At 40.4% G+C, this 19,778-nt stretch overlaps 1 protein-coding gene across 20 annotated transcripts in view; it reads right to left on the bottom strand.

The window, feature by feature from the left end:
* TRPM3 (transient receptor potential cation channel subfamily M member 3) overlaps positions 1-19,778 on the bottom strand; it is a 1,025,749-nt gene that overhangs the window by 156,670 nt on the left and 849,301 nt on the right. For all 20 annotated transcript variants that reach the window (XM_070050833.1, XM_070050835.1, XM_051858588.2 and 17 more), the window contains one exon: positions 1,637-1,709. In XM_070050833.1, coding sequence (XP_069906934.1) covers positions 1,637-1,709 — 73 coding nt within the window. The remainder of the gene's footprint in view (positions 1-1,636; positions 1,710-19,778) is intronic.

The raw sequence follows: 19,778 nt of genomic DNA, 5'->3' as shown, positions 1-19,778 counted from the left end.
CTGCATTTCTTATTACCAGTGGTATCGGGATACCTTGGTAATATATGTAGATGGGAGCTATGGGGTCAGATTATCCCCACCATTTGCTGGCCAACTCATCTCGGGCACATTACTGCATTTCTGTGTGCCTTAATTTCCCTATTGATGAAATGAAGTTTAAAATAAACTAGTATTTAAACTGTTGTGAAGAATAAATGAATTTATGCATAAAGTTCAACTACAGTGTTTGGCCAGTAAATGTTAATTATCAACATTATTTCTTTTTCTTATCTTTATATAGGAATAGCAAATATTTAAAAAATATTTAGTTATGTATTTGAAAAGAGTTACAGAGAGAGGAGGGAGAGAAAGAGAGAGGGAGAGAGAGAGAATCTCCCATCCTCCCATTCAATCCCCAGATGGGGCTGGGCCAGGATGAAGCAGAGCCTGGAAGCTATCCAGGTCTCCCATGTTGGCGGCAGGGGTGCAAGCACTTGGACCATATTCTGCTGGGTCCCAAACACATTGTTAGGCAACTGGATTGAAGGTGGAGAAGTGGGTATTCAATCCAGTGCTGATATGGGATGCTGGCATCAAAGGCAGCTGCTTAATCTGCTGAGTTGCAACAGAAATCCCAGGAATAGCAAATATTGAAGGGTTATTTGCCTCAAACTTTTATTTTTTTTCTCTGATAAACAGAGAGGGAAACCCACAATATTCTTTATGGTTCATTCCATTCATGGTCCCTGCTCCCTTGATTCTTCTGCCCAGTGTTTGTATTATTTAGGTCATTGGAATGAAATGATTCAGACCTGAGATACTCAACCTAGGACACAGGACACATTTCATGGAATTGGAACTTGAAATGTGACCAAGACTTTTAATGAATATATATATTTGAGGAGTGAGTGGGGAGGATCAATGACTACTATTGTCAATGAAGTCACATACGTTATTGTGAAGAGTTAGACATTCTTGGACCTGAGTCCATGCTATGAATTCGCTTTATATTATTAAGATACATTAACGTGGTATTTGGCCTGCAGAACTTGAAGCAAACAGTGTTTCTCTTGGATATGGACTCAAGGATGAGGATATGCAGTAAGATATCTTTGTAATATTGGAAATAAAAATATGATAAAAACTACCCTATAAATGGAAATTCTACAACCCACAGTAGCTTAGAGTTAAATTAAATGCTCCATGATACCCAATATAGTAACCTATTTTTTGTTTGTTTTTCCCCTCTTCTCAATGGCCTTGATTTCTGTTTTAATGTAATATTGTCTACACACACATATGCCATTTCAAATTGCTTTTGAATGTAGATAGGGTAATGATTACTGTTGAATAACATCAGAAAACTTAGTGTCTTACATATTATGTTATTCTTTATATATTTTTAATACTCAACGGGCAAGATTTGAATTGTAATATATTTAAATTTTACAAAATTGAGTCAAACCCTAATAGATTTGTTCTAGGGGAATTTGATAGAAATAGGAGTATCTTACAGGAGGGGCCCTTCTGTTATGTGTAATTAAGTGTGTCATGGTATCATTTGAGATGATAATTACTATTAGGAAGCAGAAGCTTGCTGTGTTAATCCATTTAAATTATTTTTGCATTCTCTGGACACAGAAACTCAGTATTTTACCTTTGAGTAAAGCTGTCAGGATAGCTAAATCAATGTCCTGGTGTCCTTCTGATCCCATCCGAAATACCGTAATCTGCAATTTGAGACAAAGTGACCATTAGCAATGCATTTTTCCCTCAAGAGAAATTAAATAGAGATCACATTGAACAGAAACTGTCTTGAGATCTACGAAGCAGATTCTTAACCATGGGGCAAGCACACATAGCAAGGATCCGGAAGAAGAATTCACTAAGAGAGAAATGCTGCAGGAGCCCCCCAGCAGAGATCACATTTGATGACTATACTGACTGTGGTTCCAGTGGGGAGGAACCAGAGACTGAGGAAAATGACCTCTCCTATTGTTTCCATTTTAAAAATTCAGACTTTTAGGATTTATAAAACATGTAAGCCGTAATATAAACTATGAGTTGAGAAATATTTAAGAAATAACTAGCATGCCATTTAACAAATGGCCAACTGCGTGTTTGTGTGTGTGTGTTAATACATCCATGCAGCACAGCCATCATGACACTCGCGGCTCAATGATAGTTCTCAAGGGTTTCGATGTTGTGATTGAAATGTTTTTCTGTCCTCTGAACAACCTTGAACTTCCTTTAGGATAATTTAACACTATACTCCAGTTCTAAGAAGTGGAAAGTAGAAAATACAATAAACTCCATCCTTTTGGTAATTCAGGGGATGAAAGTATTCTTTGGGGAAGAATAATGGGAGGAGAGTAAAGAACTAGTAGGGGAAAATGAATTCTTATGGGAGACTTGAATGTTGACAGAAGAGAACAAAAGAGGGAATTGGGAGACTCATTCCAAAGAAGGTGCTTTTTACTAACAATTGATACTGCTGCCACGAACTAGCCTCTGGGAATAATTTGATTTTTGTGACACTGAAAATCCCCTTCATAACCTTAAAATTCACAGACATTAAAAGAAAGTCAAGGGAAATGTTATCTGGGTGTACTCACTTTTGGCCACAAAAGGCCTGAGCTTATGTTTCTGGGAGGGATCTTTAATGGGCACACAGGAAGTGTCATGGCATTCTTACTGCTGCACCCCAGAGGATTAGTTCTTATCTTGTGCTCTAAAAAAAGAAGTGAGTTGCCTCAACAACAGGGGATTGACATTCCCCTTCCTTTGTTACTTTACAGAATGCTGGTCACAGAGTATTCATCTTTGAGAGACAAAGAGAAGCAGCATTGTATGACACAGGTAGCATTTTGGAGGTGGAGTTCACCAGGAAAGACTCAGTATGGAAGGAAGGGTCAGACAGCAAGTGTCCCAGGGCAGGTTATGACTCATGAATGAGCCCCTGACACAGGAAAGGGAAAGCTCATCCTAGCAGCAATTGGAGGGGACAAAAGAAATAAGGATAAATTTCAGTAATTCCTGGCCAAGAATTAACTAAAAAATGATATTGGAGCAGAAGTTTGCATAGGAATCCACATATAAAGAATTTGTCTTAGAGAATAAGTCTTACAGAATAAAGCTTAATCTTTCTTAGGGAATCATTTTGTCATCTTCATAATGGCTTGATCGAGACTGTCATCATGGGAAAGTGTAAAAGTTTAGTGAAGAGACTGGTGCTGCTGCTCACTTGGCTAATCCTCTGCCTATGTCACTGGCACCCTAGGTTTTAGTCCTGGTTGGGGCACTAGATTCTGTCCCAGTTGCTCTTCTTCCAGTCCAGCTCTCTGCTGTGGCCCGGGAAGGCAGTGGAGGATGGCCCAAGTGCTTGGGCTCTGCACCCGCATGGGAGACCAGGAGGAAACACCTGGCTCCTGGCTTTGGATTGGCACAGCGCACTGGCCTTAGTGGCCATTTGTGGGGTGAACCAACAGAAGGAAGACCTTTTTCTCTGTCTCTCTCACTGTCTAACTCTGCCTGTCAAAAAAAAAAAAAGTTTATTGAAGAATAAGCCATCTTCTTGGAGTGAATGAGAGGCTCCAATGGCAGACCATGTCACTGGTGATATTAAAAGAGAATCTTGCAAACCACATTGCACTCCAGCCTGGAGTGCTAGTTGGGGATAGGATGCCCACCTAACCCCATGAAGGGAGAGCACTTTGCTTTCTGCTCATCTTGCCACGAGGGAACCCAATGATTGGCAAGGAGGAAGCACCATTTTTTTCTTTAATTTTAATTTTATTTTTTTGACAGGCAGAGTGGACAGTGAGAGAGAGAGACAGAGAGAAAGGTCTCCTTTTGCTGTTGGTTCACCCTCCAATGGCCGCCACGGCCGGCATGCTGCGGCCGGCGCACCACGCTGATCCGAAGGCAGGAGCCAGGTGCTTCTCCTGGTCTCCCATGGGGTGCAGGGCCCAAGCACTTGGGCCATCCTCCACTGCACTCCCTGGCCACAGCAGAGAGCTGGCCTGGAAGAGGGGCAACCGGGACAGAATCCGGCGCCCCGACTGGGACTAGAACCCGGTGTGCCGGCGCCACAAGGCAGAGGATTAGCCTATTGAGCCATGGCGCTGGCCTAGGAAGCACCATCTTGATAAGGCCAGGAGAGGATGCCATGGCAAGCGCATAACTGGGGAATTTTATCAGAAGGATAAACCCACAGTCCCCACTGACTTTGAGTCTGGCCTGTAGTTGTGGGTGGGGAGTGGGGCACCCACTTAGGCCTGTGAAGTACTCCTCTTCCCCCATTCTATCATGGCACCTAGATTAAACCTGCCAAGGTGGAGCATCAACCAACTTCTCTTAGGTAGGCAGCTGGCTCTGGCCTTGGCTCTCTCCATAGATAGGGAAGGCTCACAGGGCTGAGAATGGATCACCTGCTCCCTGGGCCTGTGGGAGCTCTGTGGGCTATGACTGTGGGAATTCTAAGACTGCATGATAGGGTGGGGGTGTGGCTGGGTCTCTGGGTAATCACTGTGTCTGACTTCAGAGGTGCAGAGTTCCCTGAGGCCTGGGTGAGTCGTCACAGAGGATTCTGTGCTCATACAGCGGAACACACAAATCCTGTGTGTGGTTCATATGCCTGCATTAAGTGAGGTGTGTAGCCACTCTGGGCTTACTCTGGGAAGTGGGTTCACCTTGGTAGAGAGGGGTGAGGCTGAGATCATGCCATCTGATGCAATCATACCCTCCCCTTCTGACAATAGAGATCTACCATGCCCAACTATGGTGTTACTTTGGACTCTTGCCCCACCCTCAAGCTCTGTCCTGAGCTCCCTGCCCCCACCCAGCACATGCCTCTGGATATATGCTGAAGGAACAGACTTTCTACTAAGCCATGGAGTCATATTTCAAGTATAAGAGGAGAAAACCAAATATTTCCACAAATGCCTGAAAATAAATATAGACTTGCAAGAAACATGGACATCAGAAACCCTATAGGCTAAGAGAATGGAGAGACAAAGTCCAAATCCTAAAAAAAAAAAAAACAAACAAACCAAAACTGTCAACCCAGAATACTATGCCCAATGAAGCTCTCATTTATAAATGAATGTTAAATAAAGACCTTCTAAAACAAATGAAAATTGATATAATTTGTCACCACACATCCAGTCTTACAAATGATTCTTAAGGATGTGCTCCACATAGAAACAGAATATGATAGTCAGCATCATGAAAGTATGTGAAAGCAGAAAATCTTCTAGTAAAATTACAAAGGAAATCCAAGATAATGGGGATATTTATGGAAAATGGCAGAACCAAGCTATTACTTATCAATAAGAATCTTGAATGTAAATGGCCTAAATTCTCCAATTAAAAGATACAGATTGCCTAAATGGATTAAAATACAAGATCCATTTATTTGCTCCTAGAAGAGACACATCTCACCAACAAAGATACATACAAACTGAAAGAGAAAGGATAAGAAAGGATATTCCATGCTAATGGAAAGCAAAAATAAGCAGGAGTAGCGATCCTAATGTCAGAGACAATAGACTTTAACACAAAAATTGTTAAAAGAGAAAATAAGGGCACTATATAATAATTAAGGGATCAATTCAAGATGCCACTATAGTAAATAGATATGCACCCAATGCCAGGGTGCCTGGCTACTTAAAACAAAAACACCCTGCTTTCATCAATGGGCAAATCAGCTACACAAGAAATCAATAAAGAAACAGTGCTAATCCACACTATGTGCCCAATGGCCTTAACTGTTGTCTGCAGAACATTTAATCCCACAAGTGCAAAATACACATTCTTTTCATCAGTACATGGAACTTTCTGTGGGATAGATCATATGCTAGGTCATAAAGCAACTCTCAACAAATACAAAAACAATTGAAATCATAACATGTATCTTTTCTGATAGCAATGGAATGAAGCTGAAAATTAACAACCTAAGAAACTCTAGAAAACATGTAAATACATGGAGACTGAACAATATGCTTTTGAATTAACATAGAAGAAATCAAAAGATAAATCAAGAAGTTCTTAGAAATGAATGAATATGACAACACAACATATCAAAACTTATGGGATACAGCAAAAGCAGTGTCAAGAGAGAAGTTTCTAGGAATTAGGGTCTACAATAAGAAACTGGAAATGCATTATTGGAAATGCATGAAATAAATGGTCTACCAATGCATCTCAAGGAGCTAGAAAAACAAGAATACACCAAACCCTAAATTAATAGGAAGAAAGAAAGAATTAGAGAAGAAATAAGCAAAATTGACACCAAAAAAGATACAAATATCAGTGAAATGGAGAGTTTGTTTATTGAAAAAATAAACAAACTTAATACACTAAGGGCTCAAACAGAAAAAGAGAGAAGACTCAAATTAATAAAATCGGCAGTGGAAAGGAAGATATTACAATGAATACCACAAAAATGAAAAGAATCATCAGGAATTACTACAAACAGTTAAAAAGTTACCCAAAAGGAAAAACCCAGGACTGGATGGCTTCACTGTTGAATTCTACTGGATATTTAACGAAGAACTAACTCCAATTCTTCTAAAGCTATTCAAAACAATTGAAAGGGAGGGAATCCTCCCAAACTCCTTCCATGAGGCCAGTGTCACCTTAATTCCAAAACCCTAAATTAGATACAACAAAGAGATAAACCTATAGACTAGTATCTCTGATGAACATAGATACAAAAATCCTCAAAAAATACTAGCATTTTGTTATAGCATCTTGAATTGACTAAGCTTCTTGTCCAATTAAAAAGAAAAATAATAGCAAAACTCTGATTTGGGGGCCCTCACTATTTGTCAGGAATAGTTATACTTAATTTTAGGTACATTATCTTCTACTACTCCTAAATATATAAATAAATAAATGAATATATATAAAGATGGATGTACATAAATATGTAATCAACAAGCCATTGATATGGATTTTTATTATACAGATGGAGATATTAATGGCAGAGAAAAGAGAGAGGAGATGTGCCAAGTAATTATGAAAAACATTGAAGATTTTTTTTTCCAAATCAGAAGAAACTATGAGAGGAAGCCAACAGTTTATTTGGATATTCACATTGACTTACTAGTACAATTGCCTGTTTTATGCATCCAGTTTCTCTCTGCAAAAGGGGATGATAGTGATTATCTGTTTCCAAATACACATCAGGTAGCTGTTATGATATTTGCTAATATATAATTCTAAGTTTTGTCATTATGCTAGTGAGAACAGGTACATAGAATCATAGACTGTTAAATTATATGCTTTAGAAATATTTCAGTCTATTGTCTACAGATGAAGTGACTAGTTAAAGGTCACACAGGGAGCTAGATGGACAGCTCTGTGGTAGGAATTCAAAGGCTCTCACTCTTTTGTCTTGTGCTTTAAATGCTGGAGAGTAATGAAGGGAGGGAAGGAGATAATATGAGCAACTTGGGAACTACCTGACTCTCTTGTACCTGTTTGTGTAGGAATGTCAGAGCCTGAGTGAATGTAAGGCAGAGGTTTCTAACTGAAATGCCTGCATTGATATTTGAACTTTTTTTTTTAAACATAGAGAGCCAAAAACATCTGTCTACGCTATGTGTGTGTGAAAGCTAGTTGTGATCTCTGGAGGTCTGGGAGGAGTCTCAAGGTGTCTCAACTTACTCAAGTAAATTTGCACAGAAAACTGCTTCTGCATAGCCAGAGCTGTTGCCTAGGCACCGGTTGGACATTGTCCCAAATAGCTATCACTGTCCCCACAAAGTTCCCATGGGAAATGAGAGGCTGCTGTTCTATACTCTGAACTCAGGGGAAGTTGAATGAACTTGAGAAGCAAACTTAAAGGCCACTGGACAAAGAACCAGAGTGGCAGAGGTAAAATTGTGGCTAACTCTGCAAGTTAACTCTTCAAGCCATGGCTGGTTATGATCTGGAAGACTGTTACCATTTGTTGTGTACTTAGTAACAAGCTACATCTGAGTTCATTGTCTAGAAGAATTAAGAAACCAGGAATCAAACAGAATTCCTTAACATCTGACCAACTTGTTCTGCTGAAGTCTAAACTTCATTGAGGTGAAATTTCAGATGAAAATTCTTCTGGGGTAGCAAAAAAAGTACTTAAACTTACCCAGGAGGATAAGGTTATCATGCATTCCTAGTATTAGATTTAGATTTCAGTTTGGAGACAGGGAGGTGGAAAAATGAAAGATGGAAGAACTGGAAGATGCTACCCTTTAGAAAAGCAGAGTTTCTAGATGTCTGAGGAAGACGATGGCCATGTGTACTGCTTTTTTTTTTTTTTTACAGAATATTTTCTTCAACAGTTATTGATTTAGATTTTCTGCCTTTCTTTGATTGAATTTCATGTTCCTTGAGTGGGGAGCCAAGATGGCGGAATAGTGAGGGCGCGCACCGATAGTCCGGGAAAATTTAGTTTAATAAAAGGGGAGTTACGGTAGCCGCAGAAAATAGAACCAAACAAAAATTGCAGGGGAAACCCTTCTGAATGGAGCAGGCGTGAATCGGACGACCTACTGGGAGAACAAGGTCGCCCACCTCACGAGAGCAAAGTCGCGGGACCCAGCCGCAGAAGCCCCAGGGTCTGCGCGACAGTGCTCCAAGGAGAGTGCACGCCACACAGAAAACAGCGGGGAGACTTGAGACGCTCAGGGCTCCGAGTCCACACATCGGCGCTGGAAGGGGAGGTGAGCTCAATAACCCGAGACATTGGTGGGGAAACGGGGGTCAGAATCTAGAGGGGGGCCGGAAAGTGCAGCAAACTCACTACCGGAAAGAAGGAAAAAAAAAAGCTTCGGGGTTTCTCTTCCCCCTAACCTTGCAAAGGTTACAAGGCTGCCAGACTTGAAGAATTCCCAAGAGACAAAGAGCAGGCCTCCTCTTTGGATTTACATATCAGTGGGGGAGAGTTAAGGAACTGAGTCACTACAATTCAGTAGCCTAGGCAACCCAGTGGGAGTCCAGAGGAGCCAAAGACTGGAAGCTAAATACCATCAATTCTGCACAGCCCTGCCCTGCAGTGTTACTTACCCCCTGAATAAATAAAATAAATAAATAAATAAAAAGAGAGAGATTTACCACACATAACCTGAGGGTGTCACCTTTGCACACCCTTAACCTGGAAGAACCAGGCAGAGCTCTCAGGCCGCACCCATCTCAAGCCTCCAAGGCTCCTCCAACAGCAGGCAGTCCACTTAACACGGACACAGTATAAAAAAAAAAAAAGAAAAAAAGAAGCGCACAGTGACACAAGAAGAATTAACTATGCCGAGTAACAAACACAGAAATAGAGGGAGCAAGATCAACGATGACACTATCATGCCTCCAAATAAGCAAAACACCCCAAGCCAAGAGTATGAAGATGATGAGATAGAAGAAATGCAAGATACGGATTTCAAAAAATTTATGATAAGAACATGTTCCTTGAGTGAATTATTATTTTTTAAAAAGATTTATTTACTTGAGAAGCAGAGTTAAGGAGCGAGGGAGAGACAGAGAGAGGTCTTCCATCTGCTGATTCATTCCCCAAATAGCCATAATGGTCAGAGCTAAGCCTATTTGAAGCCAGGAGTTTCCTCTAGGTCTCCCACACAGCTATAGGGGCCCCAGCACTTGGTCCATCTTACACTGCTTTCCCAGGCCATCAGTAGGGAGCTGCATTGGAAGAGGAGCATCCAGGACTCAAACTGGTGCCTGAATGGGATGCTTGTGCCATAGTGCAGACTTAGCCTACTACTCCACAGCACTAGCCCTGAGTAGATGAATTATTACCAAGCAGCTGTGTTCAGGAGATTGGTTTGAAGAAAACAGAAATTAAAGTGCAGGATATTCATCTAATAATGCTAACATTTGGGCAGGTATGGTGGTGAGGCAGGTAAGACACCACTTTGGATGCCTGCATCCCATATTAGAGTTCCTGGATTCAAGTTATGCTTCTGCTTATTTTTTTTAAAGAAAGCTTTTATTTAATGAATATAAATTCCATAGGTACAGCTCCCTCCATACCCACCCTCCCACCCCCACTCCCATCCCACCTCCTACTCCCTCTCCCATCCCATCTTTCATTAAGATTCATTTTTAATTATCTTTATATACAGAAGATCAACTCTATACTAAATAAAGATTTCAACAGTTTGCAACCACACAAACACACAAAATATAAAGTACTGGTTGAAGACAAGTTTTACCGTTAATTCTCATAGTACAACACATTAAAGACAGAGGTCCTACACGGGGAGCAAGTGCACAGTGACTCCTGTTATTGATTTAACAATTGACACTCTTATTTATGGCGTCAGGGATTACCCGAGGCTCTTACCATGAACTGCCAAGACTATGGAAGCCTTTTGAGTCCACAAATTCTGTCAGTATTTAGACAAGACCATAAGCAAAGTGGGAGTTCTTTCCTTCCTTCAGAGAAAGGTTATCTCCTTTGATGGCCCCTTCTTTCTACTGGGATCTCACAGAGATCCTTCATGTAGGTCATTTTTTGCCACAGTGTCTTGGCTTTCCATGCCTGAAATGCTCTCATGGGCTCTTCACTCAGATCCAAATGCCTTAAGGGCTGATTCTGAAGTCAGAGTGCTGTTTGGGCCTTTGTCATTCTATGAGTCTGCTGTGTTGCCTGCTTCCCATGTTGGATCATTCTCTCCTTTTTAATTCTATCTATTGCTATTAGCAGACACTTGGTCTTATTTATGTGATCCCTTTGATACTTATTCCTATCTATATGATCAGTTACAGATAGTACCACCCTGCTTAATGGGATTTGGAGACCCATGACAAGGTTTTAGCTTTATCCTTAGGGGTAAGTCCATGGGAACATGTGCCAAACTGTACATCTCCTCCCTCTCTTATTCCCATTCTTATTTTTTACTGGGATCAATTTTCAACTGGATTTAAATACCTATGAATAATTCTGTGCTAAGTAAAAAGTTCAACCAATGGTATTTAGTAGAAAAAGAAATTAGAAAAAAATTAAAATAAAATAATAAGCTGTTCCTCTACAGTCAGGACAAGGGCTGATCAAGTCATTGCTTCTCATAGTGTCAATTTCACTTCTACAGGTTTCCTTTTAGGTGCTCAGTTTGTTGTCACAGATCAGAGAGAAATATGATATTTGTCTCTTTGGGTCTGGCTTATTTCACTCAGTATGATGTTTTCCAGATTCCTCCATTTTGTTGCAAATGACTGGATTTCATTTTTTACCACTGTTTAGTATTCCATAGAGTACATATCCAATACTTTCTTTATCCAGTCTTCTGTTGATGGGCATTTAGGTTGATTTCATGTCTTAGCTATTGAGAATTGAGCTGCAATAAACATGGAGGTGCAGATAGTTCTTTTATTTGCCAATTTCATTTCCCTTGGGTAAACTCTGAGGAGTGGGGTGGCTGGGTTGTATGGTAGGACTGTATTCAGATTTCTGAGGTATCTCCATACTGTCTTCCACAGTGGCTGTACCAGTTTGCATTCCCACCAACAGTGGGTACCTTTCCCCCCACATCCTCACCAGCATTTGTGGTTTGTTGATTTTTGTATGAGAGCCATTCTAACTGGGGTGAGGTGAAACCTCACTGTGGTTTTTTTATTTGTATTTCCCTGATGGCTAGTGATCTTGAATGGTTTTTCATGTGTCTGTTCTGCCTCTGCTTCTGATCCAGCTTCTGCTAACGTGCACCTCGGGAAGCAGCAGAAGATGGTTCAAGTATTTGAGTCTCTGTCAGCCAAGTGGAAGACCCAGGTAGAATTTTTGGCTCCTGAGTTTGGCCCAGCCCCAGCTGTAGCCAGCGTCTGAAGAGTGAACCAGTAGATAGAGAATATCTCTCTCTCTCTACCTCTGACTCTTTAAAAAAATGAAATTAAAATAATGGTAACATAAGCAAAGTGAGACTATCAGCCCATAATTCAAGAGTTTGTCACAGCGTTAAGAGTGAATTTTAACACAAGAGTCTACTTGTGACAATCCTCATATTATTGTTCAGAGGTTAAATACTTATTGAAGCATTTTGTGAAAGAATGTGGGCTGCTAGAGTGTTAGACATTGTTTATTGAGACCTAGTATGGATGTGACATTTTTGAGGTATCAATTTGCAGCATCAATTAACACCAAAGTATGTTTCATTCAAATGTTTGAAATCGATTCCATGTAGATTAAACTATAGCACAGAAAAAGACTCAAAGCAGGAGTATATTAAAGAAAAATGAAAGAAATGCGACAGTTCGGGACATCAGCAGCAGACTCAACACACCAGCGCTGGAACGCGAGGTGAGCCGAACCTCAATAGCCCGAGACACCGGCAGGCAAGCGGAGAGAGGAGACTAGAGGGAACGACCCCCGGGGGGGGAAGTTCACAAGGCTAACTGGAAGAGAGAGAGAGAGAGAAAAAAGGGTGACTAGTACGGACACGGGTTTCTCTCTCTCCGCTCACCTCTCAAGGGCGAGCAAGACAAAGAGCAGGCGCCATCTTGGACATACGTCATAAGCAGAGCGACCTCAGGTCTGCACCGGCCCTGAGCCTAGCAGAAAAACCCGACTCTGGGTGGGGCGAATTAACAGGAGATTAGGAGCTAGTAAATTTGTGGTGCTACTGAACTGAGACTGTGAAAAAAGAGACGGTGGGGGAGAGAACTCACGGAATTCACGTGAGCACTCTCCAGAGACGCTACAATTCCGTAACTTTGGCAACCCAGTGGGAGGCTGAAGGAGAATTTGAGCCCACTCTGAGGGCCGAACAGATTCCCTGTGGGGATCTTGGGAAAGAGCTTCTGATCTCTGGCTCCTGTGGGTATATCATTTGCCTGCTAACTACCTCCAACTTCGTTCAGCTGTGCGGAATTACTTCCCTTTTGAATCAAAAAAAAAAAGAGAGAGAGAGATTTACCACGCCTAACCTGGGAGTGTCACCTTTGGCACACCAAACAGAGCTCTCAGGCCACACCCATCTCAAGCCCTAAGGCTCCATCAAAAACAGATAGTCCACTTAATCTAGAGTCATAGTATAACAAGAAAAAGCACCACAGTGAAGAAACCAAATATCTCCAATATGCCAAATAACAAACGCAAAAACCGAGGTAATAAAAACAAGGAAGTCACCATGACGCCCTCAAATGAAAAAGACACCCCAATTCAAGATTATGAAGATGATGACATAGAAGAAATGCAAGAAGCAGATCTCAAAAAATTGATAAGAACATTAAGAAGTTCTCAAAAACAAATTCTGGAACTACACAAATCCTTAATGGACAAGATAGAAAATCTCTCTCGTGAAAATGAAATATTAAGGAGGAATCAAAATGAAACGAAACAACTAGTACAACAGGAAACTGTGATAGTGACTGAAGTGAAGAATTCAATAGATCAAATGAAAAACACAATAGAGAGCCTTACAAACAGAATGGGTGAAGCAGAAGAGAGAATATCGGACTTAGAAGACAGAGAACAGGAAAGGATACAGTCAGACCAAAGAAAAGAAGAGGAAATTAGAAATCTGAAACATATTGTCGGGAATCTTCAGGATACTATTAAAAAACCCAACATTCGGGTTCTAGGAGTTCCTGAAGGCATGGAGAGGGAGAAAGGATTAGAAGGCCTTTTTAGTGAGATATTAGCAGAAAATTTCCCAGGTTTGGAGAAGGACAGAGAAATCCTAGTACAGGAAGCCCACAGAACCCCTAATAAACACGACCAAAAGAGATCCTCACCACGACACGTTGTAATTAAACTCTCCACAGTGAAACATAAAGAAAAGATCCTAAAATGTGCAAGAGAGAAACGTCAGATTACTCTCAGAGGATCTCCAATCAGACTCACAGCTGACTTCTCATCAGAAACTCTAAAAGCTAGGAGGGAATGGCGAGATATAGCCCAGGTACTAAGAGAGAGAACAACTGCCAGCCCAGAATATTATATCCTGCAAAGCTATCATTTGTGAATGAAGGTGAAATAAAGACTTTTCATTGCAAACAGAAATTGAAAGAATTTGTTGCCACTCGTCCAGCCCTGCAAAAGATGCTTAAAGATGTGTTACACACAGAAACACAGAAACACGGTCATCAATATGAAAGAAGGTAAAGGAAGGAAACCTCACAGCAAAAGATCACAGGGAATTCAAAGCATATATTAGAACTTGTCTTTGGCAAATGGCAGGGCAAAGTTACCACTTATCATTAGTCACTTTGAACGTGAATGGCCTGAACTGTCCAGTTAAAAGACACCGATTGGCTGATTGGGTTAAGGAACAAAACCCATCTATTTGCTGCTTACAAGAAACACATCTTTCCAACAAAGATCCATACAGACTGAAAGTGAAAGGCTGGAAAAAGATATACCATGCCAACAGAAATGAAAAAAGAGCGGGCGTAGCCATCTTAATATCGGACAACATAAACTTTACCACAAAAACTGTTAAGAGAGACAAAGAGGGACACTATATCATGATTAAGGGATCAATTCAACAGGAAGATATAACAATTATCAATGTATATGCACCTAACTACAGGGCACCAGTTTATCTAAAAGATTTATTAACGGACTTAAAGGGAGACTTAGACCCCAATACAGTAGTACTGGGGGACTTCAATACTCCACTCTCAGAAATAGACAGATCATCCGGTCAGAAGATCAACAAGGATACAGTAGATTTAAACGACACTATAGCCCAAATGGATCTAACAGATATCTACAGAACTTTCAATCCTACAGCTAAAGATTTTACATTCTTCTCAGCAGTACATGGAAGCTTCTCTAGGATTGACCACATACTAGGCCATAAAGCGAGTCTCAGCAAATTCAAAAGAATTAGAATCATACCATGCAGCTTCTCAGACCATAAAGGAATGAAGTTGGAAATGAACAACTCAGGAATCCCTAGAGCATACGCAAACACATGGAGATTGAACAACATGCTCCTGAATGAACAATGGGTCATAGAAGAAATCAAAAGAGAAATCAAAAACTTTCTGGAAGTAAATGAGGATAACAGCACAACATACCAAAACTTATGGGACACAGCAAAAGCAGTGTTAAGAGGAAAGTTTATATCAATAGGTGCCTACATCAAGAAATTGGAAAGACACCAAATAGATGAGCTTTCAATTCACCTCAAGGATCTAGAAAACCTACAGCAAATCAGACCCAAATCTAGTAGGAGAAGAGAAATAATTAAAATCAGAGAAGAAATCAACAGGATTGAATCAAGAAAAACATTACAAAAAATCAGCCAAACGAAGAGCTGGTTTTTTGAAAAAATAAACAAAATTGACACCCCATTGGCCCAACTAACTAAAAAAAGAAGAGAAAAGACCCAAATCAATAAAATCAGAGATGAAAAAGGAAATGTAACAACAGACACCACAGAAATAAAAAGAATCATCAGAAATTACTACAAGGACTTGTATGCCAGCAAACAGGGAAACCTATCAGAAATGGATAGATTCCTGGACACATGCAACCTGCCTAAATTGAACCAGGAAGACATCGAAAAACTAAACAGACCCATAACTGAGACAGAAATTGAAACAGTAATAAAGGCCCTCCCAACAAAGAAAAGCCCAGGACCAGATGGATTCACTGCTGAATTCTACCAGACGTTTAAAGAAGAACTAACTCCAATTCTTCTCAAACTATTCAGAACAATCGAAGAAGAGGGAGTCCTCCCAAATTCTTTCTATGAAGCCAGCATCACCTTAATTCCTAAGCCGGAAAAAGATGCAGCACTGAAAGAGAATTACAGACCAACATCCCTGATGAACATAGATGCAAAAATCCTCAATAAAATTCTCGCCAATAGAATGCAACAACACATCAGAAAGATCATCCACCCAGACCAAGTGGGATTCATCCCTGGTATGCAGGGATGGTTTAATGTGCGCAAGACAATCAATGTGATACACCACATTAATAGACTGCAGAAGAAAAACCATATGATTATCTCAATAGATGCCGAGAAAGCATTTGATAAAATACAACACCCGTTCATGATGAAAACTCTAAGCAAACTGGGTTTGGAAGGAACATTCCTCAATACAATCAAAGCAATCTATGAAAAACCCACAGCCAACATCCTATTGAATGGGGAAAAGTTGGAAGCATTTCCACTGAGATCTGGAACCAGACAGGGATGCCCACTCTCACCACTGCTATTCAATATAGTTCTGGAGGTTCCAGCCAGAGCTATTAGGCAAGAAAAAGAAATTAAAGGGATACAAATTGGGAAGGAAGAGCTCAAACTATCCCTCTTTGCAGATGACATGATTCTTTATTTAGAGGACCCAAAGAACTCTACTAAGAGACTATTGGAACTCATAGAAGAGTTTGGCAAAGTAGCAGGGTATAAAATCAATGCACAAAAATCAACAGCCTTTGTATACACAGACAATGCCATGGCTGAGGAAGAACTTCTAAGATCAATCCCATTCACAATAGCTACAAAAACAATCAAATACCTTGGAATAAACTTAACCAAAGACGTTAAAGATCTCTACAATGAAAATTACAAAACCTTAAAGAAAGAAATAGAAGAGGATAACAAGAAATGGAAAAATCTTCCATGCTCATGGATTGGAAGAATCAATATCATCAAAATGTCCATTCTCCCAAAAGCAATTTACAGATTCAATGCAATACCAATCAAGATACCGAAGACCTTCTTCTCAGATCTGGAAAAAATGGTGCTGAAATTTATATGGAGGCACAAGAGACCTCAAATAGCTAAAGCAATCTTGTACAACAAAAACAAAGCCGGAGGCATCACAATACCAGATTTCAGGACATACTACAGGGCAGTTGTAATTAAAACAGCATGGTACTGGTACAGAAACAGATGGATAGACCAATGGAACAGAATTGAAACACCAGAAATCAACCCAAATATCTACAGCCAACTTATATTTGATCAAGGATCTAAAACTAATTCCTGGAGCAAGGACAGTCTATTCAATAAATGGTGCTGGGAAAATTGGATTTCCACGTGCAGAATCATGAAGCAAGACCCCTACCTTACACCTTACACAAAAATCCACTCCACATGGATTAAAGACCTAAATCTACGACCTGACACCATCAAGTTACTAGAGAACATTGGAGAAACCCTTCAAGATATTGGCACAGGCAAAGAATTTCTGGAAAAGACCCGGGAGGCACAGGCAGTCAAAGCCAAAATCAACTATTGGGATTGCATCAAATTGAGAAGTTTCTGTACTGCAAAAGAAACAGTGAGGAGAGTGAAAAGACAACCGACAGAATGGGAAAAAATATTTGCAAACTATGCAACAGACAAAGGGTTAATAACCAGAATCTACAAAGAGATCAAGAAACTCCACAAAAACAAAACCAACAACCCACTTAAGAGATGGGCCAAGGACCTCAATAGACATTTTTCAAAAGAGGAAATCCAAATGGCCAACAGGCACATGAAAAAATGTTCAAGGTCATTAGCAATCAGGGAAATGCAAATCAAAAGCACAATGAGGTTTCACCTCACCCCAGTTAGAATGGCTCACATGCAGAAATCTACCAACAACAGATGCTGGCGAGGATGTGGGGAAAAAGGGACACTAACCCACTGTTGGTGGGAATGCAAACTGGTCAAGCCACTATGGAAGTCAGTCTGGAGATTCCTCAGAAACCTGAAGATAACCCTACCATTCGACCCAGCCATCCCACTCCTTGGAATTTACCCAAAGGAATTTAAATTGGCAAACAAAAAAGAGGTCTGCACCCTAATGTTTATTGCAGCTCAATTCACAATAGCTAAGACCTGGAACCAACCTAAATGCCCATCAACGATAGACTGGATAAAGAAATTATGGGATATGTACTCTTTAGAATACTATACCGCAGTAAGAAACAACGAAATCCAGTCATTTGCAACAAAATGGAGGAATCTGGAACACATCATGCTGAGTGAAATAAGCCAGTCCCAAAGGGACAAATACCATATGTTCTCCCTGATCGGTGACGACTGACTGAACACCAAGAGGGAAACCTGTTGGAGTGAGGTGGACACTATGGGAAATGGTGGCTTGATCAGCATAGCCCTGACTGTTAATGAACAACTAAATACATTATCCCTCTTAGTAGTTTTTTTTATCTGTTCTACTTAATATGACTGGTTTAGATCTGTAATTGATGCACAGTTATTCTTAAGTGTTGAAAATTAACTGAAATGTGATCCCTGTTGAACATGGTGGTGGGAATGGGAGAGGGAAGAGATGTATAATTTGGGACATGCTCAGGCTGACTTGCCCCAAGTGGTGGAGTTGGAAGCATACCAGGGGATTCCAATTCAATCCCATCGAGGTGGCATGTACCAATGCCATCTCACTGTTCCAGGTGATCAGTTTCAGTTCACAGTTGGTCATGGTGAAGGGACTGGGAGTCAAAGGGAGCACATAGACAAGTCTAGTACCTGCTAACGCTAACTGATGGAGTAAATAAAGGGGAGAGTGATCCAACATGGGAAGTGAGAATCTCAGCAGACTCATAGAATGGCAGATGTCCTAAATAGCACTCTGGCCTCAGAATCAGCCCTAAAGGCATTCGGAGCTGGCTGAAAAGCCCATGAGAGTATTTCAGGCATGGAAAGCCAAGACACTCTGGCAAAAGATCTCTGCGAGTGAGATCCCAGTGGAAAGAACAGGCCATCAAAGAAGGAGGTACCTTTCTCTGAAGGGAGGAGAGAACCTCCACTTTGACTATGAGCTTGTCTAAACAAGATAAGAATCAGAGAACTCAGAGGGCTTCCATAGCCTTGGAAACTCATGACTGGAGCATAGGGAGATTACTGATGCCATAGACAGGAGTGTCAATTGGTAAAGTCAACAACAGGAGTCACTGTGCACTTACTCCTCATGTAGGATCTCTATCCTTAATGTGCTGTACATTGAGATTTAATGCCATAACGAGTACTCAAACAATATATTTCACTTTGTGTTTCTATGGGGGTGCAAACTGTTGAAATCCTTACTTAATGCATACTAAACTGATCCTCTGTAAAAAAAAAAAAAAAAGAAATTATCAATTCCCAACTTGACTCTCACTGGGATTAAACATGACAATAGGTCTGCTCTGATTTCATCATCATTTAAAAAAATCATCTATTATTTTTCACTTTATGTTTCTGTGTGGGAGCAAACTGTTGAAATCCATACTTAATGTATACTAAGCTGATCTTCTGTATATTAAGATAATCGAAAATGAATCTTGATGTGAATGGAAGGGGAGAGGGAGTGGGAAAGGGGAGGGTTGTGGGTGGGAGGGACGGTACGGGGGGAAAGCCATTGTAATCCATAAGTCGTACTTTGGAAATTTATATGCATTAAATAAAAGTTTAAAAAAAAAAAGAAAAATGAAAGAAATGCAAATATCAGATATGTGACAGTTAATACAGAATGCAACATAATGTATAGGAATGAGACAGACATCCTGTGATGTGATTGTCATTTTTAGCCCTTGTTTGTACTCCTGTGGAACTGTGGTCTTCCTACTTTTTACTTGTTGAATATTATGGTTAGTGGTGAATTAAGCTTGTGGTTATAGAGCGGATTAAAATTATGTCTTTATGCAAATTAATGAAAAGAAAAGAAGGGAGGGAAAGAGGGATATTAGGGGAGGGAGAGGGAGAAAAGTATTGTTGTTTTCTTAGAACCATACATATGAAATACACGAAATCTGTTCTTCATACACAAGTATGGAAATGATTTAGGGGAAGTAATTTTATATTCAGAGAGAGTTTGGTTCATTTTCTGGGAAACAAATAACTGTACTCACCATC

Source organism: Oryctolagus cuniculus, chromosome 1, assembly GCF_964237555.1.
Source record: "Oryctolagus cuniculus chromosome 1, mOryCun1.1, whole genome shotgun sequence".
Lineage (NCBI taxonomy): Eukaryota > Metazoa > Chordata > Mammalia > Lagomorpha > Leporidae > Oryctolagus > Oryctolagus cuniculus.
The sequence above is the reverse complement of the archived record's forward strand: the minus strand, read 5'-3'. Positions and strand labels throughout refer to the sequence as shown.